The sequence below is a fragment of the Myotis nattereri genome (genome assembly GCF_964212035.1).
Source record: "Myotis nattereri genome assembly, chromosome: 4".
Classification (NCBI taxonomy): domain Eukaryota; kingdom Metazoa; phylum Chordata; class Mammalia; order Chiroptera; family Vespertilionidae; genus Myotis; species Myotis nattereri.
In genome coordinates, this window is record NC_138079.1 from 65,288,571 (window position 1) to 65,308,769 (window position 20,199).

General features: G+C 40.7%; 1 protein-coding gene across 2 annotated transcripts in view; it reads left to right on the plus strand.

Annotated features, from left to right (window-relative positions):
• CAMK4 (calcium/calmodulin dependent protein kinase IV) overlaps positions 1–19,639 on the plus strand; it is a 146,457-nt gene extending 126,818 nt beyond the window's left edge. For both annotated transcript variants that reach the window (XM_081090178.1, XM_081090177.1), the window contains 4 exons: positions 7,429–7,504; positions 11,666–11,792; positions 16,212–16,364; positions 17,423–19,639. In XM_081090178.1, the coding sequence (XP_080946304.1) occupies positions 7,429–7,504; positions 11,666–11,792; positions 16,212–16,364; positions 17,423–17,872 (806 nt within the window). In that variant the 3' untranslated portion in view covers positions 17,873–19,639. The remainder of the gene's footprint in view (positions 1–7,428; positions 7,505–11,665; positions 11,793–16,211; positions 16,365–17,422) is intronic.
• The last annotated feature ends 560 nt before the right edge of the window (positions 19,640–20,199 follow it).

A 20,199-nucleotide genomic window follows, 5' to 3' on the forward strand; every position in this document is an offset into this window, starting at 1 on the left:
CTTGATAGATGGTGTGTGTACCCGAGGGTTCCCGTGGGGCTTGTCGACAATAGGAAGGGAGCAGGGAAGGTGAGAGGAAGAAAGAGAATGTTAAGCAGGTGGGTAGAGGGTGCCCAGATCCAGCTTCTGTTCCTGACCACAGCCCTTCTTTGTCCCTGAGATAGACTGTGTCCCCAAGCATCATATGACTGTCCCAGAGGCATGCTTGCGATGCCTGGTCCCAATGAACAAGTGCCAGGTGAAGAAAAGTGGTGAGGAAACCCGTAGCTCCTTTGTTCTTGACCTTGCAGAGGACAGGACTCTGCAGGTTGAATGTGGGCTTATTTTAAGCTGTCTTGGGAGTTTTACATCTACAGGAAATGAATCTCTTGAGGTCTCTGCATTGGTCTGGCACTGACCTACACAATGTGTATCCTGTGGAACTTCAATTTTGTAGACGTTTGCTCCTTTTTTGCTTAATAAATATTTACTGAACTCCTAGTACACACCAGGCAGTGTCCAGGTGTTAGAGGTATAAAAGTGAAAAACAAAACACTCTTCTCTTTAAGGATGGTACATTTTAGTGGAAGAAGACAAGTAATAAACAAAATGAGTGTGTACATTAGATGAAAAGAAATGACAATTTCCATGGAAGGATATGGAATTAGGAAAGAGAATAGGAAGTGCTAGGGGCCTGGGCCGCAATTTAAACGGGGTGATCAGGGACGGCTTCACTTAGAGGGAACATACGAGCAAAGACTTGAATGAGGTGAGGGAGAGAGCAGACCATGTGATGTCTAGGGAATAACATCCCAGGTAGAGGGGACAGAGACACCAGTGCTGAGGCAGGAACACGCCTGGGTGTCTTTAAGGTCCAGGAAGGAGGCTGGTGGGTTGTAGTGCAGTGACAAGGCGGGAAATGGGAGGAGAAAGGGATCCGAAAGCTCCAACTGGAAGGATAGAGTTAACATTTATTTACATGAGGGAGACTTTTGGAACAACAGGTTAGGCCTTGTTGATTTTGAGATGCCTGTTAGACATCCTGGAGAGATGACATGTGGGCAGAAGGGTGTATATGTTTGAAGTTCAGGAGCAAGGACATGGTGGTTGATAGAGATGTGGCATTATCAGCTTATAGGTGCTATTTAAAGTCATGGGACTCTCCAGGCAGAAAAGGAAATGACCCAGATTGATCCCTGGGAAATATCATTAGGAGGCCAGAAAGAGGAGAAAGAACCACATTTATCATTCATAGATATCAAATAGTAGAGGAAGCTCCACAGGACAGAATTAGGAATTGTGAATGAATGCCGAAAGGCACAGATTTGGGCCTTGATATATAACACTCTTTTAACATCTAAAGCTGTCTGCAGTAGAAGAGGCTGCCTCCCTGGGTTGGGAAATGGTCACAAAAGCTGATTGACTTATTTCTCAGGATTCAGGGCTATCAACAAGGGGAGGGAGGAAGAATACCGCTAATTTTGGTATTACCCAGAAGATATATGGTTTTTAAATATTACCACTACAGCTGCGTTTAACTGTGTAGTCAACTTGAGGAGTATGGCAACCACCTAGTTAAATCAAAGTTAACCTCATATAATTTGGCCTGAGAGTCTAAAGAGGTTCTCACCAACATCATAGCCTCATTTCTCCTGTTCTCTTTGGTTTAGAGACCGTCTTTTAAGGTCCTGGTATTCCTTAACTTCTGTCTCTCCATCTATGTCGTTTTCTGCACCTACTTCTTTGTAACTGTGACTACTTAGGAACAGAACCAGCCGTTCGCACGAATGCACAGGACTGTGAGACTCAGCTCTGTTATCATACGTGAGGGTGGAATGATGTGTGGGAAAGAGATCAGAAGGAAGAGGTGATTGATGGCAAGTGGGTAGAAGACTTAACTTAAAATATGTTATTTGGGCCCTGAACACCTGCAAAATGTTCCATTTTAAAATGTTGCTGCAGAAAAGATATGCATGAAATAAAAAGTTTCAAAAGAATCAGCGATAGTTATCAGTAAGATTTATAGCACCTTTAGAAAAAAAAGCAATACTTGCCATACTAAACACTGGTCAGAGTTTGAATTCTAAGTCCATGACTTTATATTTGCATCTCCATATACAAAAGAGATTCTTGCTGAAACCGGTTTGGCTCAGTGGATAGAGTGTCGGCCTGCGGACTGAAAGGTCCCGGGTTCGATTCCGGTCAAGGGCATGTACCTGGGTTGCGGGCATATCCCCAGTGGGAGATGTGCAGGAGGCAGCTGATCGATGTTTCTCTCTCATCGATGTTTCTGACTCTCTATCTCTCTCCCTTCCTCTCTGTAAAAAATCAATAAAATATATTAAAAAAAAAAAAGAGATTCTTAAATAGTGTTCATATTAGGATGGGTTGGGTTTATTTATTAATTTGGTTTATTTTTTTATACCCCACCTCATCCCACAAAAATGGAAAGGTAAGAAAAAGAAACAGGCTAACTTTCTTCATCCAACAATAGTTGGGGGGGGGGGAGGGTTAATAGGGGAAAAAGAGGGACATCTGTAATACGTTCAACAATAAAGATAAATTTTAAAAAAGAGGTGTGGCCTCTGTGCTATTATCTTAAAAAAAGATATCGAGAAATATCACACAGTTCATGTGGCAGAGAAGACTTTTTAACAACTTAAATGAAAAAATATTAAGTGAGAGGTGGATTGACGAATATTTATAGTATTAAAAGACCAAGAGAGTCCAGGAAAATGGACAGGCTGAGTTAGAGCCTAAAACATAGATTTTTGTGGCCCCAAGAAACTCTGAATTTAAGAAAAGCCTCTACAGTGAAAATTTCCTATGCTGTAGCATAGAAGTAAAGATAGATTCAGGCTTTAAGATGAAAAAAAGGCACACACACACACACACACACACACACACACACGTTTTGAATCACTAAAATGAAAGCATAGGAGAGAATTCATAAACAAACAGCAACCCTGACCTAGAATCTGTAGCCTGGCGCTGACCTGCCTGCTAAGTGCTCCAGCCACACTGACTTCCCCCAGTTCCTTGGGTGCCCCTTGCTCCTTTGTGCCACAAGGTCTCTTCATATGTGCTTTCTCCGCCCGCACCCTCTTCTCTCTTTCCCCAACCACTGCCCTCTCCCACTTTGCCTAGTTAACTGCTCTGGATCCTTTACATCTCAGGTTAAACTGCTTTCTCATTCTGACCAAGTCAACCCTCTATCAGAGACGCACTCCCTACAAGCACTTCCAATCACCACTTTGCGTTTCTTCACATGGTTTTCTTGATCAACCTCACCTTCCCCCTCCGAACTATAAGCTCCATGATGGCAGGCTTAAACTCTAGCACCTCACTCCTCTTCCCCTAGCACCGTGGTCGGCAAACTGCGGCTCGCGAGCCACATGCAGCTCTTTGGCCCCTTGAGTGTGGCTCTTCCTAAGCCTTAGGAGTACCCTAATTAAGTTAATAACAATGTACCTACCTATATAGTTTAAGTTTAAAAAATTTGGCTCTCAAAAGGAATTTCAATCGTTGTACTGTTGATATTTGTTGACTAATGAGTTTGCTGACCACTGCCCTAGCACCACCTAACACACTGCCTGCCATACAGCAGGTGCTTAACGAATCGCTCATAATTCTTTAATGAGTGAATGAATGAACCTGTTAATTTCATTCACCTTAGTCTCCCTTGGATTTGACTTTCTCAAAAACAGTTAACTGTAGTTTGAAAAAGTCCTCTGATAAAGAATGCCACTTTGTAATTTTCACTCTGTATTACACCTGAGATGATTTTCTCCCTCCAGTGTTGGTTTGTTAGGTAGGAAGGGATCATAAAGGTCCCCTAGGGCCGTGGTCAGCAAACTGCGTCTTGCAAGCCATATGCGGCTCTTTGGCCCCTTGAGTGTGGCTCTTCCACAAAATACCACGTACGGGCGGGCGCGCACGTACAGTGCGATTGAAACTTTGTGGCCCATGCGCAGAAGTCGGTATTTTGTGGAAGAGCCACACTCAAGGGGCCAAAGAGCCGCATGTGGCTTGCGAGCCGCAGTTTGCCGACCACTGCCCTAGGGCATTGGCAAAATAAAGGTACAATCAAGGACCAAAATCAACCTTAATTTTTCTCTAGGCCCTAGAGTCAGGCTTTAGGAAAAGAGGGAAAACCTTGCATGAATGGTCCCTGGGTGTCATACTCCATACCTGATGCTTTTTATTTAAGACCATTTCCAGAATTTGGTAGAGTGAGTTTATTTAATAAATTGACAATCACTCCTATCTCTAGAGAGATCCTCAATCTCTAGATATTTTAATGGTACTATGATCTTATAAAAAAATCAGCACCGTGAGGTCTAATTCGTATACTGGTGAATAAGTATTATAATTAGAGTTGGGATTTTTGATATAATTTTTATATTCAGCTAAAATTGCTTCTTTAAAAGGTATGTCTGATATCTTGGCAATTTCAAAACCATCTACCAAAATTATTCTTCATTGGAGATTGGAGTATGTTTTCTCCTAGGACCTCTGTCGGAGTTAGTGTTCAGTGGACAATAGCATGACCGATAAGGTACTTTTAGGAAGTGGCAGGGAGCTTGGGTCAGGCAGAAAAGGAAACTTAAAAGATAGCCAGGAAAATCAATAAATGATGACTGACTATTTCAGAAAAGATGACTCTAAATTATTTTAAATTAATTCTAAAAGCTGTATCACACCTGAAATTTTCTCCCTCCTCCACTTCGTTGGTTTGTTTGTTTTGGCAATGAGTTGAGAAAATATAGGAAGGACATCCAGATGTGCTTATAGTATTACAGGTGGGCTATCTGATGCCTTTTCTTGAACTAAGTTGGAGGTAGTCAGCTATTTCTCACTCTAAGAAAATCACAGGTAAGTAGAATTCCCTGCAAGGACATTTGATCCCTGGGAGACTTGACGCCCTGGTGTGCCCGAGCCTGAACTTCATTCTAGAAAAACTTCTGGCTCTTGGAAAGGCTTCGGATAGATTGATTACAAGAGTATGTTCTGCCGGCTCTGAAGTCAAGGTCACAATGACTAGTAATTGCAAACATTTAAAGGATAGTATGAATGGTATCTAACTGTGTCTAGGTGTTTAGAGTGTGTTTTACCCAAATTTTATATTATGATTAATAAATATTATTAATTTCTTTTTAAAAAAATCTTAAGAGAAATGTTTTATGGAGGACAAACACACTCTATATTTGTTTTGTCTATGAGCCTCCTGATGGAAAGTTCAGCTTGTCATACCACACGTTCACGTGCATTGCAACATAATGCCTTACAAGGAGATGAATTGCCTCTGGAAAGTGAGGTTGTACCCAGTGCTATGAAGGGAGATATTGCCATGGCAGTTAAAAATGCTAGATGCCCTATAAAGTGGATTCGAAGAGAAGTTTGTTCCACGGTATTCACTTTATTGGAGGCTGTTGGCCTGGGAGCTGTGAATAATGGCCAGCAAAAGCATCTCACCTTTGCGACAGCGTCCTGACCTCTAAACAGCACAGGATGGGAGGGCTGATTTCACTGGAGCCAATAAGAGAAGTGCCCATGGAGCAGCACACACAGAAGGCTCTCTGGCAGGAGGGAGGGAGTGTAGCAGGTTCCGTGGGTAGAGTACTGTCCTCTCGTCTTGCTTGAACTGTCAGTGACTCTCCCTTTACCAGCATCGCTGTGGCTTGCAGGCTAAAACTTAAAGTAAACTTGGAAATAGCCAGTCCAGTGCACTCAGATTTTAGAGGTTGAATCCAAGACCCAGAAACTGTAAAAGACTCTGCCCACCCTATTTCTGTATTTCTGTTTAAATGCAGCGTGGGGCTTGGTAGCCCTTCATGGCTGTGAAGACCTGTGCATGCATTTCAGTTCCCAGACTGAACAGCTCTCAGATGCACAGACAGACGTAGGAGCCCTCGTGAGAGTGGCAGCCTAACTTGAGTTTCCTATGCATTATGATGAGGAAAGCATTTGTGAGTGGGAATTCAGTGTTGGGGCTGCTGGGGCCCAAAGGAACCGTCTGTGGGGTACAGATTGCTCTGGGAAATGAAAGCTAACCTGACAGAGTGAATGGTGTTGGCATGCAGCATGCATTTTCCTTAATTATGTTAATTGAATCTTAAAAGGGAAGTTTTCTAGGAATAATTTGCCTATGCATGAGAACTACTTGGCCCCAGATATGATTCCTTAAAGGGTGCATTTTGCCGACTTGCTGCTAAGAGTGCTGTAATGCACACCATTTCACCACACAGACTCTTCATCTTCTATGTCGCCTGGAACACAAGTTCTACAGGAATGAGAAGAACCTGATTGGGGAAGGATGGGGAGAGGGGAGCAGTATGGGAATATGTCAGTGGAATAGCCGCTGTGTTTCTTCCTGAAAGTTAAATCCAGAGTCCCATGCGGACAGCTCACTGTGGCAGTATGGTATTTCCAGCCTGCAGGGACGGGGGTCCCGTTCACTTGCTCTCCTGTCCCCAGCCACGAGGAGGAATGTGGTGCCCCTCCATCCCCATGGCCTCCCTCAAGGAGCCCTCAGCATCCATCAGTCAGCTCCTTCTTTGGGGACCCCACTGACACCTACAGCATTTTTGTTTAAAATAAAAAAAGCCCACTCTGGGCTGTAGTTCTGAGCCTTATTTCTGCATAGACGGTAGACTTCTGGCATCTTTTCTTCCTTTGTTAGTAAGGCAAACCAACACCACCTGCAATCCATAAGGCTTGGATTCAGTTAACTCTCCATTTTCATGGCTCCAAGGTAATAAAACATAAAAGAGCTCTTCACAGTTCTGTACTAAGGGCTGTTTTGTGGTTGAGAACGCCTTCCTCTTTCAGAGTGTGGGCAGGGCTAACAGGAGTAGCCCCAGTCTACACAGAGAAGTCCTCCTTTCTCAGTTCATAGCCCCAAACTCACTGGGGACAGCTGCTCTCTGTAGTTCTCAACATCACCCCGGGGGCATATGCCAGGGCCCTCCCAGCTCCTGTTCCAGCCTTTCGGCACTAGGGACTTTTCAGTCCTTCCCACTGTTTACCCGATCTCTGTCAAACACAAGCATTCATGAACACCCGTGCTCCAAACAGACCGAGGTCTCAAGGTAGCATAATTGTGCCTGTTCCCTTACTATGCCAAACTTTTTTTTCTTTCCTTTCTGTGTACAAAGCTCCCTTTGAAGTAAGGGATCTGTTGTAGCAGAGACAGAGCTTTGCATAATGTGGAATATTAAAGCTAACAGCTTTCTCTTTATGCACTCTAAACACAGAGAGACAATAATTTCTCCCACGAATATAGACATAAGAATTGTAGCCTTCTACTTTGGTTTGGGGAAAGAAGATTGGTTATAAAACTCTTCTGAAGTTTATGTTGATGAATTCATTTCTTCCCCATTGCTTGTTATTAAAATGTAAGTGTTGAATTTAAACTTCAATTTAACACAATTTTTGCTCTTCCTGCAGCACCTGAAATTCTTAGAGGCTGCGCCTACGGACCTGAGGTGGACATGTGGTCTGTGGGGATAATCACCTACATCCTGTAAGTGAAGAAAAGCAATCTTCATGCAAACTGTCTGCCTTTACTGTAATATTCGTTAGGTACTCACGGGCCTCATAAAAAGCAAGATTACTTTTTGACTTTTTGTGATTTTCTACAACATACTAAAAATACTTAGTGATATAATTTTCTGAAATTGAGCATTGCTTTTTATTTTGTAATTTTCTTGGGGCCAGTACTCCTGTCCAGGGCTTTCTGTGTCTCATTCTGCTATGCAATGCAGAGCAGATTTGGGGAACAATTCATTATTTGGTGATAATAATATATGTGAAACTCATGTTCATTTATTTTAAATGCTGTTATTTTACCTATTTGCATCTTGTCAAAATAATTAGGGTATTAGTCCTTTTTAAAGGGAAAATAGATATTTAATCTCTTAAGCAACCCCAAACTGGGACATTTCCCATCAGAAATGTCTTAAATGCATTTTAGCTATCAGTTTTATTTCCTTTCTCTGTTAGGTTCTCAAGGCCCTTGAGTTTAATACCGTAAACTTAGAGAAACATTAGGTAGGGGAAAAAATGGACTAAATCTCTCACTCTCTGGTATCCCCAATTTCATTCTTGAGCTCCTTCTATCGATAAACAAGGGGTTTGGGGAAACTTGCCAAAGAGATGATGGAATTGCAGATGAATACAGGGGAAATAAGAAAGAATGATAGAAGAGTGAAGAATATGCCTACAACAGCAAAAAAGCAAGATATCAATGAGTTCCAGAATTTAATTCAAAACAAGCAGATTTGGTTGCCATTTAAAGGATACTGCAAGGTTAATTGTTGGAACCTATAATATTCAATTCTGTAAGGGGATTTTAGAGAATGTAGAAGAAAGTATATTGTCAGGTCAGCCTGCCATAATAAAATACCACAGACTGGGTGGCTTAAACACAGACATTTATTCTCACAGTTCTAGAGGCTGGAAGTCCAAGGTTACGGTGCCAGTAGGTCGAGTTCTGGTGTGAGTTTTCTTCCTGACATGTAGACAAACACCTTCTCACTGTATCCTCACATAGCAGAGAGAGGAAGCTAGCTCTCTGGTGCCTCTTCTTAACACGGTACTTATTCCATCATGAGGTCCCACCTTCATGATCTTCTCTAACCCTGATTTCCTACCAAAAGCCTCATCTCCAAATCCCATCACATTGGTTAAGGCTTTAATACATGAATTGGAAAGGGGACACAATTCAGTTCATGGAAGAAAGAGGGCTTTGTTTTGTTTTGTTTTGTTTTTAATTTGATAGTGATCTTAGAAATTGCAGTGTCTAGGTAATATGGCTAGGCATGGGGTGACTGGGGTCAGACTCCCAACCAAGTTAGTAAACTCGGAGCATAGACATTGGTCAGTAGCCAAGACTAAAGGGTCAACAAGCAACCTATAAGTAGCCAGAGGCGATTATGTGATGTCCAAAGATATTTCCTGAATGTATTGAAGCTTCAGAAGATTTTTCAGAGATCACTTTTATATTGGGAAAGAATATTGTTTCCTGAATTATGGAGGTGGCATATCATACTTAGTGACATTAAGAGAAAAACTGAACTACACAAATAATGATTCATATTTGCCCCTAAAATGTAACTATGCCCACCCAGTTACAATTTCATGTTGAAATGTTACGGGAGGGGTTAAAGCATTAAGGATGTATAAGAACTCAGAGAGATGGAAGTAGGAAATTAAGTCACAGTCACCCTGAAAAAATGAAATATGGAATGACTATAACTCCATGGTATGGTCACTGACAAGGAGAAATGAAGAGAAAAATCTGTGATCATTTGAGACACATCTTATAGCCTTGAAAATAATTTTAATTGTCCTTTCCCCTAGTTACTTAAGGTCATTAATTAATAGCTGTTGGTTGAAAGTAGCAGCAGGAACCCCCAGAATGAAAATAAGATTGCTGCTTACAACAAATATATCCCTTAATTTTGGTCTAACTTCTGTTAGCCTGGGGGCCTTTATTTTTTATGTGCCCCAGGCATGAAACGCTCTGGCCACCCACACAGGCATCAGCTAGGATGAACCCAGGACTGTACATCTGCTTGGCCCCTGACTGATATAAGAGCAGCACCACCCATCAGGTGTCTCCTTGCCCATTGCCAGGGGGTCTGGGGACTTTTCATGTATCTGTAGCTCATTAATAATTGGTGAAGTCTACCTGGGGAGGTTCACTGGAACATTTTCTCCAGGGAACTGTGCCCGTGGACCTATGCATCTCCTTTATTATCATTGAAAGCTCCGCCAGGCCATTTTGTGTTATGACCTCGCTATTTCCAAGGATGACAGTAGGCTGGAAATGAAGGCCATGTTGTTGTTTCCCACAGGAATTCTGGTCCCTCTGCCTTTACAACTAAACTCTTTCCCACAGACAAAAACAACTACTGCAAAGCTGAGGTCAGAGTCAGAATCAGATTAACATCAGAGATTCAAACTCTCCTTCAGCTTTCAACAAGGCACTTCTGCCCAGTGTCTTGGAGCCATTGTACCGTACATTCACACGTCAGGCCAGCGTAATCGTAGCACCCTCCTAAGCGGTCCTTGTCAGCAGTCTCGTTTTCCCGTTTCTAAAGGGTTTTTGGTGTGTGTGTGTGTGTGTGTGTGTGCGCGCGCGCGCGCGCACGCGCGCGCATGCACTCTGCTGTGTGGCACATTTCTTTCACTTTTGGCACTTCAGGCTGACATGACATAAACTTTTTACCTCTGTCACCAATGCACAAATTTGCTGACATGACTGAAATGAAAGAAAGGCATTTGAGTACTGTACCTTCTGAACTGTCATTTGTGTCTCTAGATTTCCAGGAAACACAAGCTAAACTAAACCTGGAAAGTTGGCTAATTTCTCCATGACTAACCAACAGGCTATTTTTCTAGGGTTGTGGAGGGCCAGGTAAGGCTGGGCTGCCTCGTCAAGGTGTGGACATGCGCTTCCTTCTCTCCTTAAGCTGGAGTCGGATCCTCTGTGGGGGCACTGCAGTGGGAGAGGGGGGTGCATGGCCTGGGCCACAGCACCTCTGGCCTTGCCTTTGCCTGGCTGCTCCTGAATGTTTGAAAAAGACAAAGACTCTCCCAAAGGGATGTTCCCAGAGCAAAGGGTCGTGCGGAATTGTTTCTTCTTAGAAACCCATTATGTTGGAATGCAAAACATTTCATGCTCTGCACAAATCTAGCCAGGAAGAATTTGGTGAAATGTTTTTTAACTTATTCATTCTTCCCCTCTTCTTTGCCCCATTCTCTGTCAAATGCAGCACATGCCCTGGCAGGGATTTTTTTTTTATAGTTTCCTTTTGGTGCCTAGTGATTTCAGAACCTTCACCATCTAGAAACAGTGGAGGCTTCGCGATCCTGGACCTGGAGCTCACTTTTCCTCTCTCTGTCCTTGGGATGCCACAGGTGGTTCTCCATTTCTTTTCTCCCACTTCCTCCATTCTTTTTTTTTTTCCTGACCCTGCTGTGGAAAATGAGTGGGAACATAGTGAAATGTCTGTAAAATGTACAACAGCGAGGTTCTCATACAAGGTGGAAGAGACTCTAGGCTGCTCATCTCTGTTGGTTGCATCTATCTGTTCACTGTATGAAGTTTCAAAAGGCCATTCTCCAAAAGTAGTTTTAGCTCCTGTCTTTGTTCACTCTGAAATCCAAACTGGAATGCAGTGGAAATATAATGCTTATGTATATGTAGGAATTCAGTGGATAGGGCTGAATAAAAATGACTGAAAAATCTTTTCTTCCCACCTTTAAATCTCTATTCTCTAAATCCTAATTCTTCCACCTCATAATAAACTGGAACTCTAATCAATCACTATCTTCTCGATTCCTGGAGAAAAAATTCATGGAGAGTCATGAGCATGGTGCTTATAATAATGTTAGCTATTGTCATAGGTGTTTTTTGTCATAATTATTAATATTAGTGTAACTGTTCTTAGAAATCTAACGTTGGTTTTGTATCTATTCCTACTTCCTGATAACATGATTGTGTGTTTACACACTCAAAGGCAAATTGTAACAAGGCTATTTCATACCTGTGCTGAGTAGACTTGCATTCATAACATGAAGCTGTGAGAAAGAACAATCTTGAAATTTCTACAAAAATATTGGTGAAAGATACTTAAGTTTTGAAAGACATTGTATTCTCTATCTTTTGTCCCTCTAGACTTTGTGGATTTGAACCATTCTATGATGAAAGAGGTGACCAGTTCATGTTCAGGAGAATTCTAAATTGTGAATATTACTTTATCTCCCCCTGGTGGGATGAAGTATCTCTAAATGCCAAGGACTTGGTAAGTGTGATCAAAACAAAACAAAATAAAATCCCTCACATTCATTTTTAGCTTACTAGTGGGCAGTGTCATTTGTAAAATTTGCCCCTCTTAATATCTTATTTCTTTATAATTGTATTTTTAATAAAACAATGCAAGCTAATAAATTTTCTTTATACATAATGAAAAATAGATATGTTTGACTCATCATTAGCTGAGTTATCACAGATTACAAATTACTACAGTATTAATTATCTTTGCCCACTTAGTCAATGTAGAGCCTTGCTTATGAAGACAGATGTGCTAGGTGAATCTAAACATAATTTACACAGAAGAATTCTGTTTTAACATGGCTGGCTATTACCTAGATTTGGTTGTATTTAAACTAAAACAATATTCTTTTCTTAAAATGTTTAAACTTATTAAAATATCCTGATACTAACACAAGTCCCACCATGCATCATTGGCATTGTAAATAAGTTACACTGTACTAACAGTGCATTTTGTTTGCTTTTTGTTATTGTTGGCTTGATTTACTTTGCTTGTCACTTAGGCTTATATTGAAGTTTGTTTGCATTCAGGAAATGAATGGGGATATGGCCCACCAGTTCTAAAATAAAGAGGATACTAGCATATAATTAAACATTTACCATCAATCCTCTAGAAAAAAATTATTCAGAAATTACTAAAAGCTGACTTTTAAATCACAGAAATTAGATCTCCAAGGGATCTAAGATGATTTCCCCATTTAAAAAAATGTATATTTTTTTTATTGATTTCAAAGAGGAAGGAAGAGGGAGGGAGAGATAAAAAACATCAATGATGAGAGAGAATCATTGATTGGCTGCCTCCTGCATGCCCCACACTGGGGATCAAGCCCCACAACTTGGGCATATGCCCTGAATGGGAATCGAACCACACCTCCTGGTTCATAGATCGACGCTCGACCACTGAGCCACACGGGCCAGGTGCTTCCCTCATTTTAAAGATGAATGTGCTAAAGCCCAGAGAAATGAAATGACTGTCCAAGGTCATATAGCTTTCTAGCAAAAAGTCATTGTCAGGAACTAAAGAATCAGGTTTCCAGACCCCTCATCCAAAGCTTTTTTTTCCCTCCAAACATTTTCTCTTTACCATCCACATTCTTTCATGAGGCAGATCCCCTATAGGCCGTGACTTTTCCAGTGTGCCTAGGGGACGAGGCAGTATATGTGACATGTGGATGTGTCATCCCAACTTTGCCCTCAAGTCAGGCCCCACACTCCTAAACATCTCTTGAATCCATCCACTTCTCTTTACTGCCACCACCACTGTCCAACCCACGCTCCAATCTCTCCCACTGGACCACTGTCACAACCTCCTGTCTGATCTTCCTGCCTCTTCTCATGACCTTCGCCACACAGGATCCACAGGTATAATCTTGTAAGTAAATCACATCATGTCAAGTCTCTTAAGATAAATCCGAGCTCCATAACAAGATCTACTCACATCGCCTGGTCTGGAGCCTGTCACCCTCTCTCATGCCACTCATTTCCCATCGCTTTCCTTTGGTCTCTGCACTCCAGTGCACCAGGGTTCCAGTCCTTGCAGCTCTGGATTCAGGTCATTGTTCTCTCTTCTGCCTTGTAATGTTCTTTCCTCCATTCTTCCCCCCTCTTCCTCCTCACCGTCTCTCTCTCTCTCTCTCTCTCTCTCTCTCTCTCTCTCTCTCTCTCTCACACACACACGCACACACACACACACACCTCTTGCAGGGGTAACTCTTATCTTCAAGCCTTAGCTGTCATTTGACATCCTCGGGGAGGCTTAGTCTGCCCCCCTTTGGCAGTCCCTCCTCCTTCATATAAATTATTCTTTTGCCCCTAGACTTCCTCTTTCATGATAGCCCCCACTTATATTTACTTGTGCAAAAGCCTTCCTTAAGCTTTGGAAGAGGATCAAACATATGTGCCCAGATCTTAGTGCCATATGGACATGTAATACAGACTATAAATGTTTACTGAATGAAACAATGAATCAGGGCAGAGACCATGGATTTTTAAAAATTGGACACAGCTAGATTCAAGTGCCCCTTTCCTCACAACCTAAAGGTATAGCCTTGGGCTTGTTATATAACCTGTTAGTTTTCTTATCTGGGATGACACTGGTTGGGAGACTTAAAGGATATAATACATGCTAAGTAACAACTACCAACTCAATAATAGTTCCTTTATTTAGCCCTTCTTTCATATTTTTTTATCCCTTCCAAAATTAAATGGATAAGAGCGTTAGTTAGTAGTGATGTTTCTTCAGTTAACTAAATTCTATTAGTCAATAAATTTATAAAGCTTCAGAACTACAGGAATCCTGAATCTGTACTTACTAGCAGAACCCACATCTGTTCTGTATTCAACAGAGGCAACAGTGCCAATGAGGGAGGAGTCAGGTTGTAAGGGGGCTTGTAGGATATTTGTAAGGTTTGGGTTTGAAACCTGGATCTCTCTGACCTTCTGCAAGTTTCTTAATAATTCAGTGCTTCAATATCTTCAAATGTAAAGATTAATGCTGGTATATGTAAATTTTCAGTACCTATTGTCTTTCAATAAATTCTTTGTATTTTCATGAGGAGGAGAATGGTAATCATGAGGAAGAAGAAAAGGATGATTGGAAAATGGGAGGAAAATATCTAATTGTCAAGGATATTGTTAAAGAGTAGGCATCATTTACATAAAAAGTATTAGTTCACCTGTTCAACAGATGATAGCTATTACTACTATCAGATTTTTATTTATTGCTGTGCATTCATTTGCTTAATCATCTGTACCTCCCTCCACCTCCTTCCAGATTTTAAGCCTCATGTCTTTGCCCTTTACAAATTCAGTGTTTTTACCCCAAATACATATTTCTTTGCATATTTTACAGAAAAGCAAAAGGTGAAGTGGATATTTATACTTCATTTGACATGCTGCATGATTTTGTTAGCCTGTGTTCAGTTCTTAGATTATTAGAGTTAGAAAAGATCTCAGACCTTAAATCATTCAAAGTTCCTCATTTTACACCCTAATAGACCAAAGAGCAGAGAAGCTGACTGCCTGGGCGGCACTCCTGTGTAGTGACCACAAGATGAACTCTGAGGTAGCACAGACCTGAGTTTGAATACATTTTCCATTAATTACAAGTTGACCTTAGACAAGTCACTAAATCTCTCTGAGCTTCCTTCCATCCCTCCTTTATGAATTAATAAGGTTATGCAAAGGATTATATGTGTTTTTAAAAATTTATATATATATCTGAATTCAACAGATGATAGCTGTGATTTTCACACACACACACACGCACACACACACTAGAGGCCCGGTGCATGAAAATTCATGCACTCGGGGGGGGGGGTCCCTCAGCCCATCCTGTGCCCTCTTGCAGTCTGGGAGCCCTTGGGAGATGTCTGACTGTCGGCTTAGGCCCACTCCCTATGGGAGAGCGGGCCTAAGCCATCAGTCGAACATCCTTAGTGCTGCTGTGGAGGCAGGAGAGGCTCCCACTACTGCTGCTATGCTCACCAGCCATGAGCCTGGCATTTTTTTTATTATATAGGATGAATGGATTTACAAAGGAAATGAGATCATATAACAAAAGGGCCTAGGAGAGTGTCCATCAGCACTCAATTCACAGTAGGTCTTTGTCTAGGGTCACAACAGTTGGAGACATAAATAGGGCTTGAAACATGCCTTCTGACTTCAAATAGTCTCTGACTCACTCCAGATACCTCCCTTCTTAGCCTTATTTGGGTTGTTGATCTTCCTGGCAATTTATTGTCTGCTCTTTCTCAGAAGTAAGGGTAAACCTCCCAGAATGGGCTGCCATGGCTGGATTCAGTTCTTAAAACAAATCATGTCCCCAAGCCACTACCACCTTACTTTGATTCTAAATAGGTTTTTACCCCTGCACTCTGTTTATTTCTTCAAGTATCCCCAAAGGATTAGAGAGAACCGTAAATGTATGCATTGTGGCATAATCATAAAGGCTGTGATACTATCCCATTTTTGTCACTTAATCCCCACAGAATGAATGATGATGAGCAAAGGATTCCATCTTCACTGAGACGTGTTTGAAGTTCCGAATTCTAAGTGATGTGAAGTGCAGCCTAGTACTATTCAGATGCCGGCTCTCCTTGAAAGAGCTTACACTCCACAGGCCAGCCAGGGCCTGTTTCTTTGCCCTCTGTTGGAAGGTCTTCTCACAGTTTGGGCTCTCAGGTGGCACACACCACTGTCTTTTCACTCCCTCAGCTACCACTGCCTGAAGCCATTCTTACCCACGGTGGTCTCTGATAGCTTTAAAAAAATGTTTTTTAAGTATATTCAGTGGTAATGCTAGGGAAACAGAATCAGACCTAGAAGTTCACAAGCTGAGGGGCAAGCCCAAGTCACCATAAAAATCTCCTTTGGCTCTTTGTCACTTCAGGTCAGGAAATTAATTGTTTTGGATCCTAAGAAACGGCTGACTACCTTCCAAGCTCTCCAGCACCCATGGGTCACAGGCAAAGCAGCCAATTTTGTACACATGGATACTGCTCAAAAGAAGCTCCAAGAATTCAATGCCCGACGCAAGCTTAAGGTAAGATGGCATTTGACTTGTTTGTTTGTTTTAAAGATGTCTCCCTTACCTTGAACTACCAAAAAGACAATTCCACCATTCTTCATCTAATACTATTATTCATCTCCTGTGGTAACAGGAAAATCCTGCTTTGAGATCCCAACCATGCTGGCATAAAACCACTTACAGTCTTAAATTTTCAAGGATAGTAATTTATTGTTAACAAAGGGAAATATGTTGTATATTGAGATTTACTCACCAAATACATTATCACTGCTTCTCATTTACTTAAAGCTGACCTGCTTAAATGGCATTGTTTAGGAAACTGATATTTATTCAGAAAGTTGTCTTCTTCATGAATATGTGAATATTGGGAAACAATCTTTAAAAACTATGTTTTATAATATAGATAAATAATTAGCATACTTGGTAAAAATTTAAAAAATTCAAATGACAGAAAATTATCCAGAGAAATGTATCTATTTTTATAAGACATATGTGGAATAGAGAAAATAGCTTTTCTCTTATATATTGGTGTTTAGGACCAGCTATATATACAAGGATTTTAGAGAATAGCTGGGGGCAAAAAATGGTGCTCTACTCAGACATCATTTATAGGCCGATACTAAATAAACCTGAAGGGTTTCATGGTTAAGCTAATTTAAAATACTCTGGATTAAATAACCTTAACTCAACTCGGGATTTCTCAAATAAATCTGACCATGGAACTCTTTTATCCCTATAATCTCTATTATAATACATCTATGGAACCAATGTTTCATGAAACGAATACTTTGGGAAACACACTCTAAAATTTTTGAAAACTGGTAATCCATGGACAAACACATTTACTCGGACTTTCAGTTGTCCAGATAATTGAATACACAGACCGGTTTAGGATTAAAGAGATTTTTCTGTTATTTCTCCAAACGAGTTTTCATATAACCATCTTGGTATAATAATATTTTGAAAGATTGAACACTAACATAAAAAGCAAACTTCCTAAATGCAAAGTTGAGATTGGGCTCTAGTTTGGGATTTTCAGTGGAGGTGACACCCGACCCTCTGTTTCCAATCAGGCAGCAGTGAAGGCCGTGGTGGCCTCCTCCCGGCTGGGCAGCGCCAGCAGTAGCCATGGCAGCATCCAGGAGAACCAGAAGGCCAGCCGGGAGCCATCTCCAATCCACGATGGCAGTGAAGCTGTTGTTGAAGCTGTTCCAAAAGAGAAAGTTAAAAAAGATGGGGCCCAAGTGGCAGCTGAGATGGCAGAGGCTGAGCTGAGGAAGAGTTGGGCTGAAGAAGAAAGTCAAAATGCTGATACAAATGATGCTGAGGCCAACTTGATGGTGCCCGAGGCCCTAGAGGATGGGCTAGAGGTAGCTGACCCAGAAGCAGAGGAGGGCCCAGCAGAGGAGCAGCTGAACATTGTGAAGGAAGAAGCAAACCCTGAAGCAGAGCAAGAAGAGCCTGAAGAGCCTGCTCTGGGATTTGGAGATGAGCAGAATGATGTGGTCCTGCCAGAGCACTAAGCTGGCTTCCTTCCAATCTGGAAGCCAACTCCCGGTACTTTATACATTGCATTCTTCAGCAAGGAAGGTGTGGAAGCATGACAGGCGCTATAGTGATTCTGTTTTTGAGGTGCAAAAAAATACATATATATCAGTTGGCAATCCTAACTTCAATGCATGTGACTGCTTTATGAAAAATAGTGTCTTCTATGGTATGCAGTGGATACTTAATACCGATGAGAGTTAAATTTGAAACTATAAGTAAAGACAACGTTTAAAAACATGCATTTTCAGGGACCAGGAGCACACATTTGAAGTAAATATTAACCAATGGTTTTTGCTTTGAAAACCTAACCATTGGTACCCTTTGGATTTCTTCACAAGGCAGTCATCTCTTTGGACTGTTCCTCAGCCAGTAGTAGGTAGTGCTCTAAGATGTATTTCTATGACATTCACATTTTACTTATCATCAGTGTGTTTCAAGTGTTTACAAGGAGATGGTTATACTTTATAGTTGTATGGCATGTGCAAAAAAATCCACAGCGGTAAGAAACTGAAGCATACTTTAAGGGCCATGAAACCATATGCTCCAAAGCTTGTGTAGAGAATGCTTTTTTTATTTTATCCTTAGCTGTATATTCTATACTACTAATAACCAAAAATATTCTATCTTACAGTTGTTCCATTTTACAATCCTAGAGAAAGTATTTTACCAATTCATCCTTCATTGCTATCTAATGAGATGTCCTTCTGATGGACAACACTTAGGGAGGAGTAAAAAATTTTAGGGAAGCCCTAGCCAGTTTGGCTCGGTAGATGGAGCATCAGCCTACGGACTGAAGGGTCCCAGGTTCAATTGGTCCCAGGTTTGATTCCGGTCAAAGGCGCATGCCTGGGTTGCAGGCTGGATCCCAGGGAGGGTGTGTGCAGGAGGCAGCCAATCAATGATTCTCTCTCATCATTGATGTTTCTATCTCTCTCTCCCTTCTCTCTGAAATCAATAAAAATTATTTTTAAAAAAATTTTAGCTAAGAAAAAAAGATAAGGACAGGATAAGACTAGGACTTAGAACAACATATACTGACTCATCATTTTCCAGGTAAAATTGGATTTATTAATGAGTGTGTACAGCTTTAAAGATAGGAGCATTGTTATGAATAAACTATAATTACCAAGTTTCAAATATTTAGGAAAATCTATCCCACAGGCTGATGCCAAAATGTCTGAATAGAGTCGGAATAGTATTTCATTAAAAGATCATTCATTATTGATTTACTAGCATAAGGAAACATTTTTGTTTATAAAGTCTTTTTTCCCTTTCAATTGATGGTTATTTAGATATACTGCTTATAAACTAGAGATATTTTTGAAAAGCTAGTATATCTTTCTCTCACACTTAGAATGAAGTGCCCACATTTTGCAATCTAACTTTGAAAGTGTTCATGTCAATTTAGGACAGTGCAACTTTTTATTTACCTTAGACAACAAAAACAAAAGAAAGGATGAAAAAACACTGATTTTAAGTCGGACTTGAGAAGCTGTAACATTAGACTTTATACTTTACTATGATTTTTTCCAAAAGATATTTCTTTGATTTTCATATAAACGCTTTTGCCTAATACACATCACATTTAAATTACAAGTACCTCAGATTTATTTCATTTGAAATGAGATGAACATTTTTATAAAATTATGTATCACATTTTAGTACACTTTCATAATTTCAAAAAAGAATTACAATGTACAAAATTATAATAAAAAATGACTATCACATAAAAATACTATTCCAAAAAAGAGATCTTAAAAAATTATTTGGGCACTTTCTCAAAGCTATTATATTGGACAATGAAATAAAATCTCTGGTTTCTGGAGTGATTGGACCTTGGCAGACATTCTGCTTTCCAAGCACAAATCTTCCTTTACTGCCATTCTCCTGAGAAGAAAACAGGGTAGGATTTCTCATCTTCCATAGTTGAGGGACCTGACAGGTCACTGACTTGGAGGAAATAGCCCTTAAGAGAGGCACATCACCTGGGCTCAGAGAAAGACGATTTTTGTTTTATTTTATTTTTATTAACTAGTAGAGAGTACTTATTCTCTTCTTCTCTGTTTCTTTCCATCTTTATTCTCTCTCAAAATTTCCATTACAGCTATTATAAAGGGCTCACTATTTTTAACCTCTAAGAATGCCTTTTTTTTACTAAGCATTAAGATTTCCATTAAAAATGATAAATTGCCTGGTGTACTTTCCCCAGTGAGATCTAACAGGTATGTACAGTAAGAGTTCCATATATTTCAAATGGGAAGAAGAGAGGGAAAAGGGATATTATTATAGAATGGCAATTAGT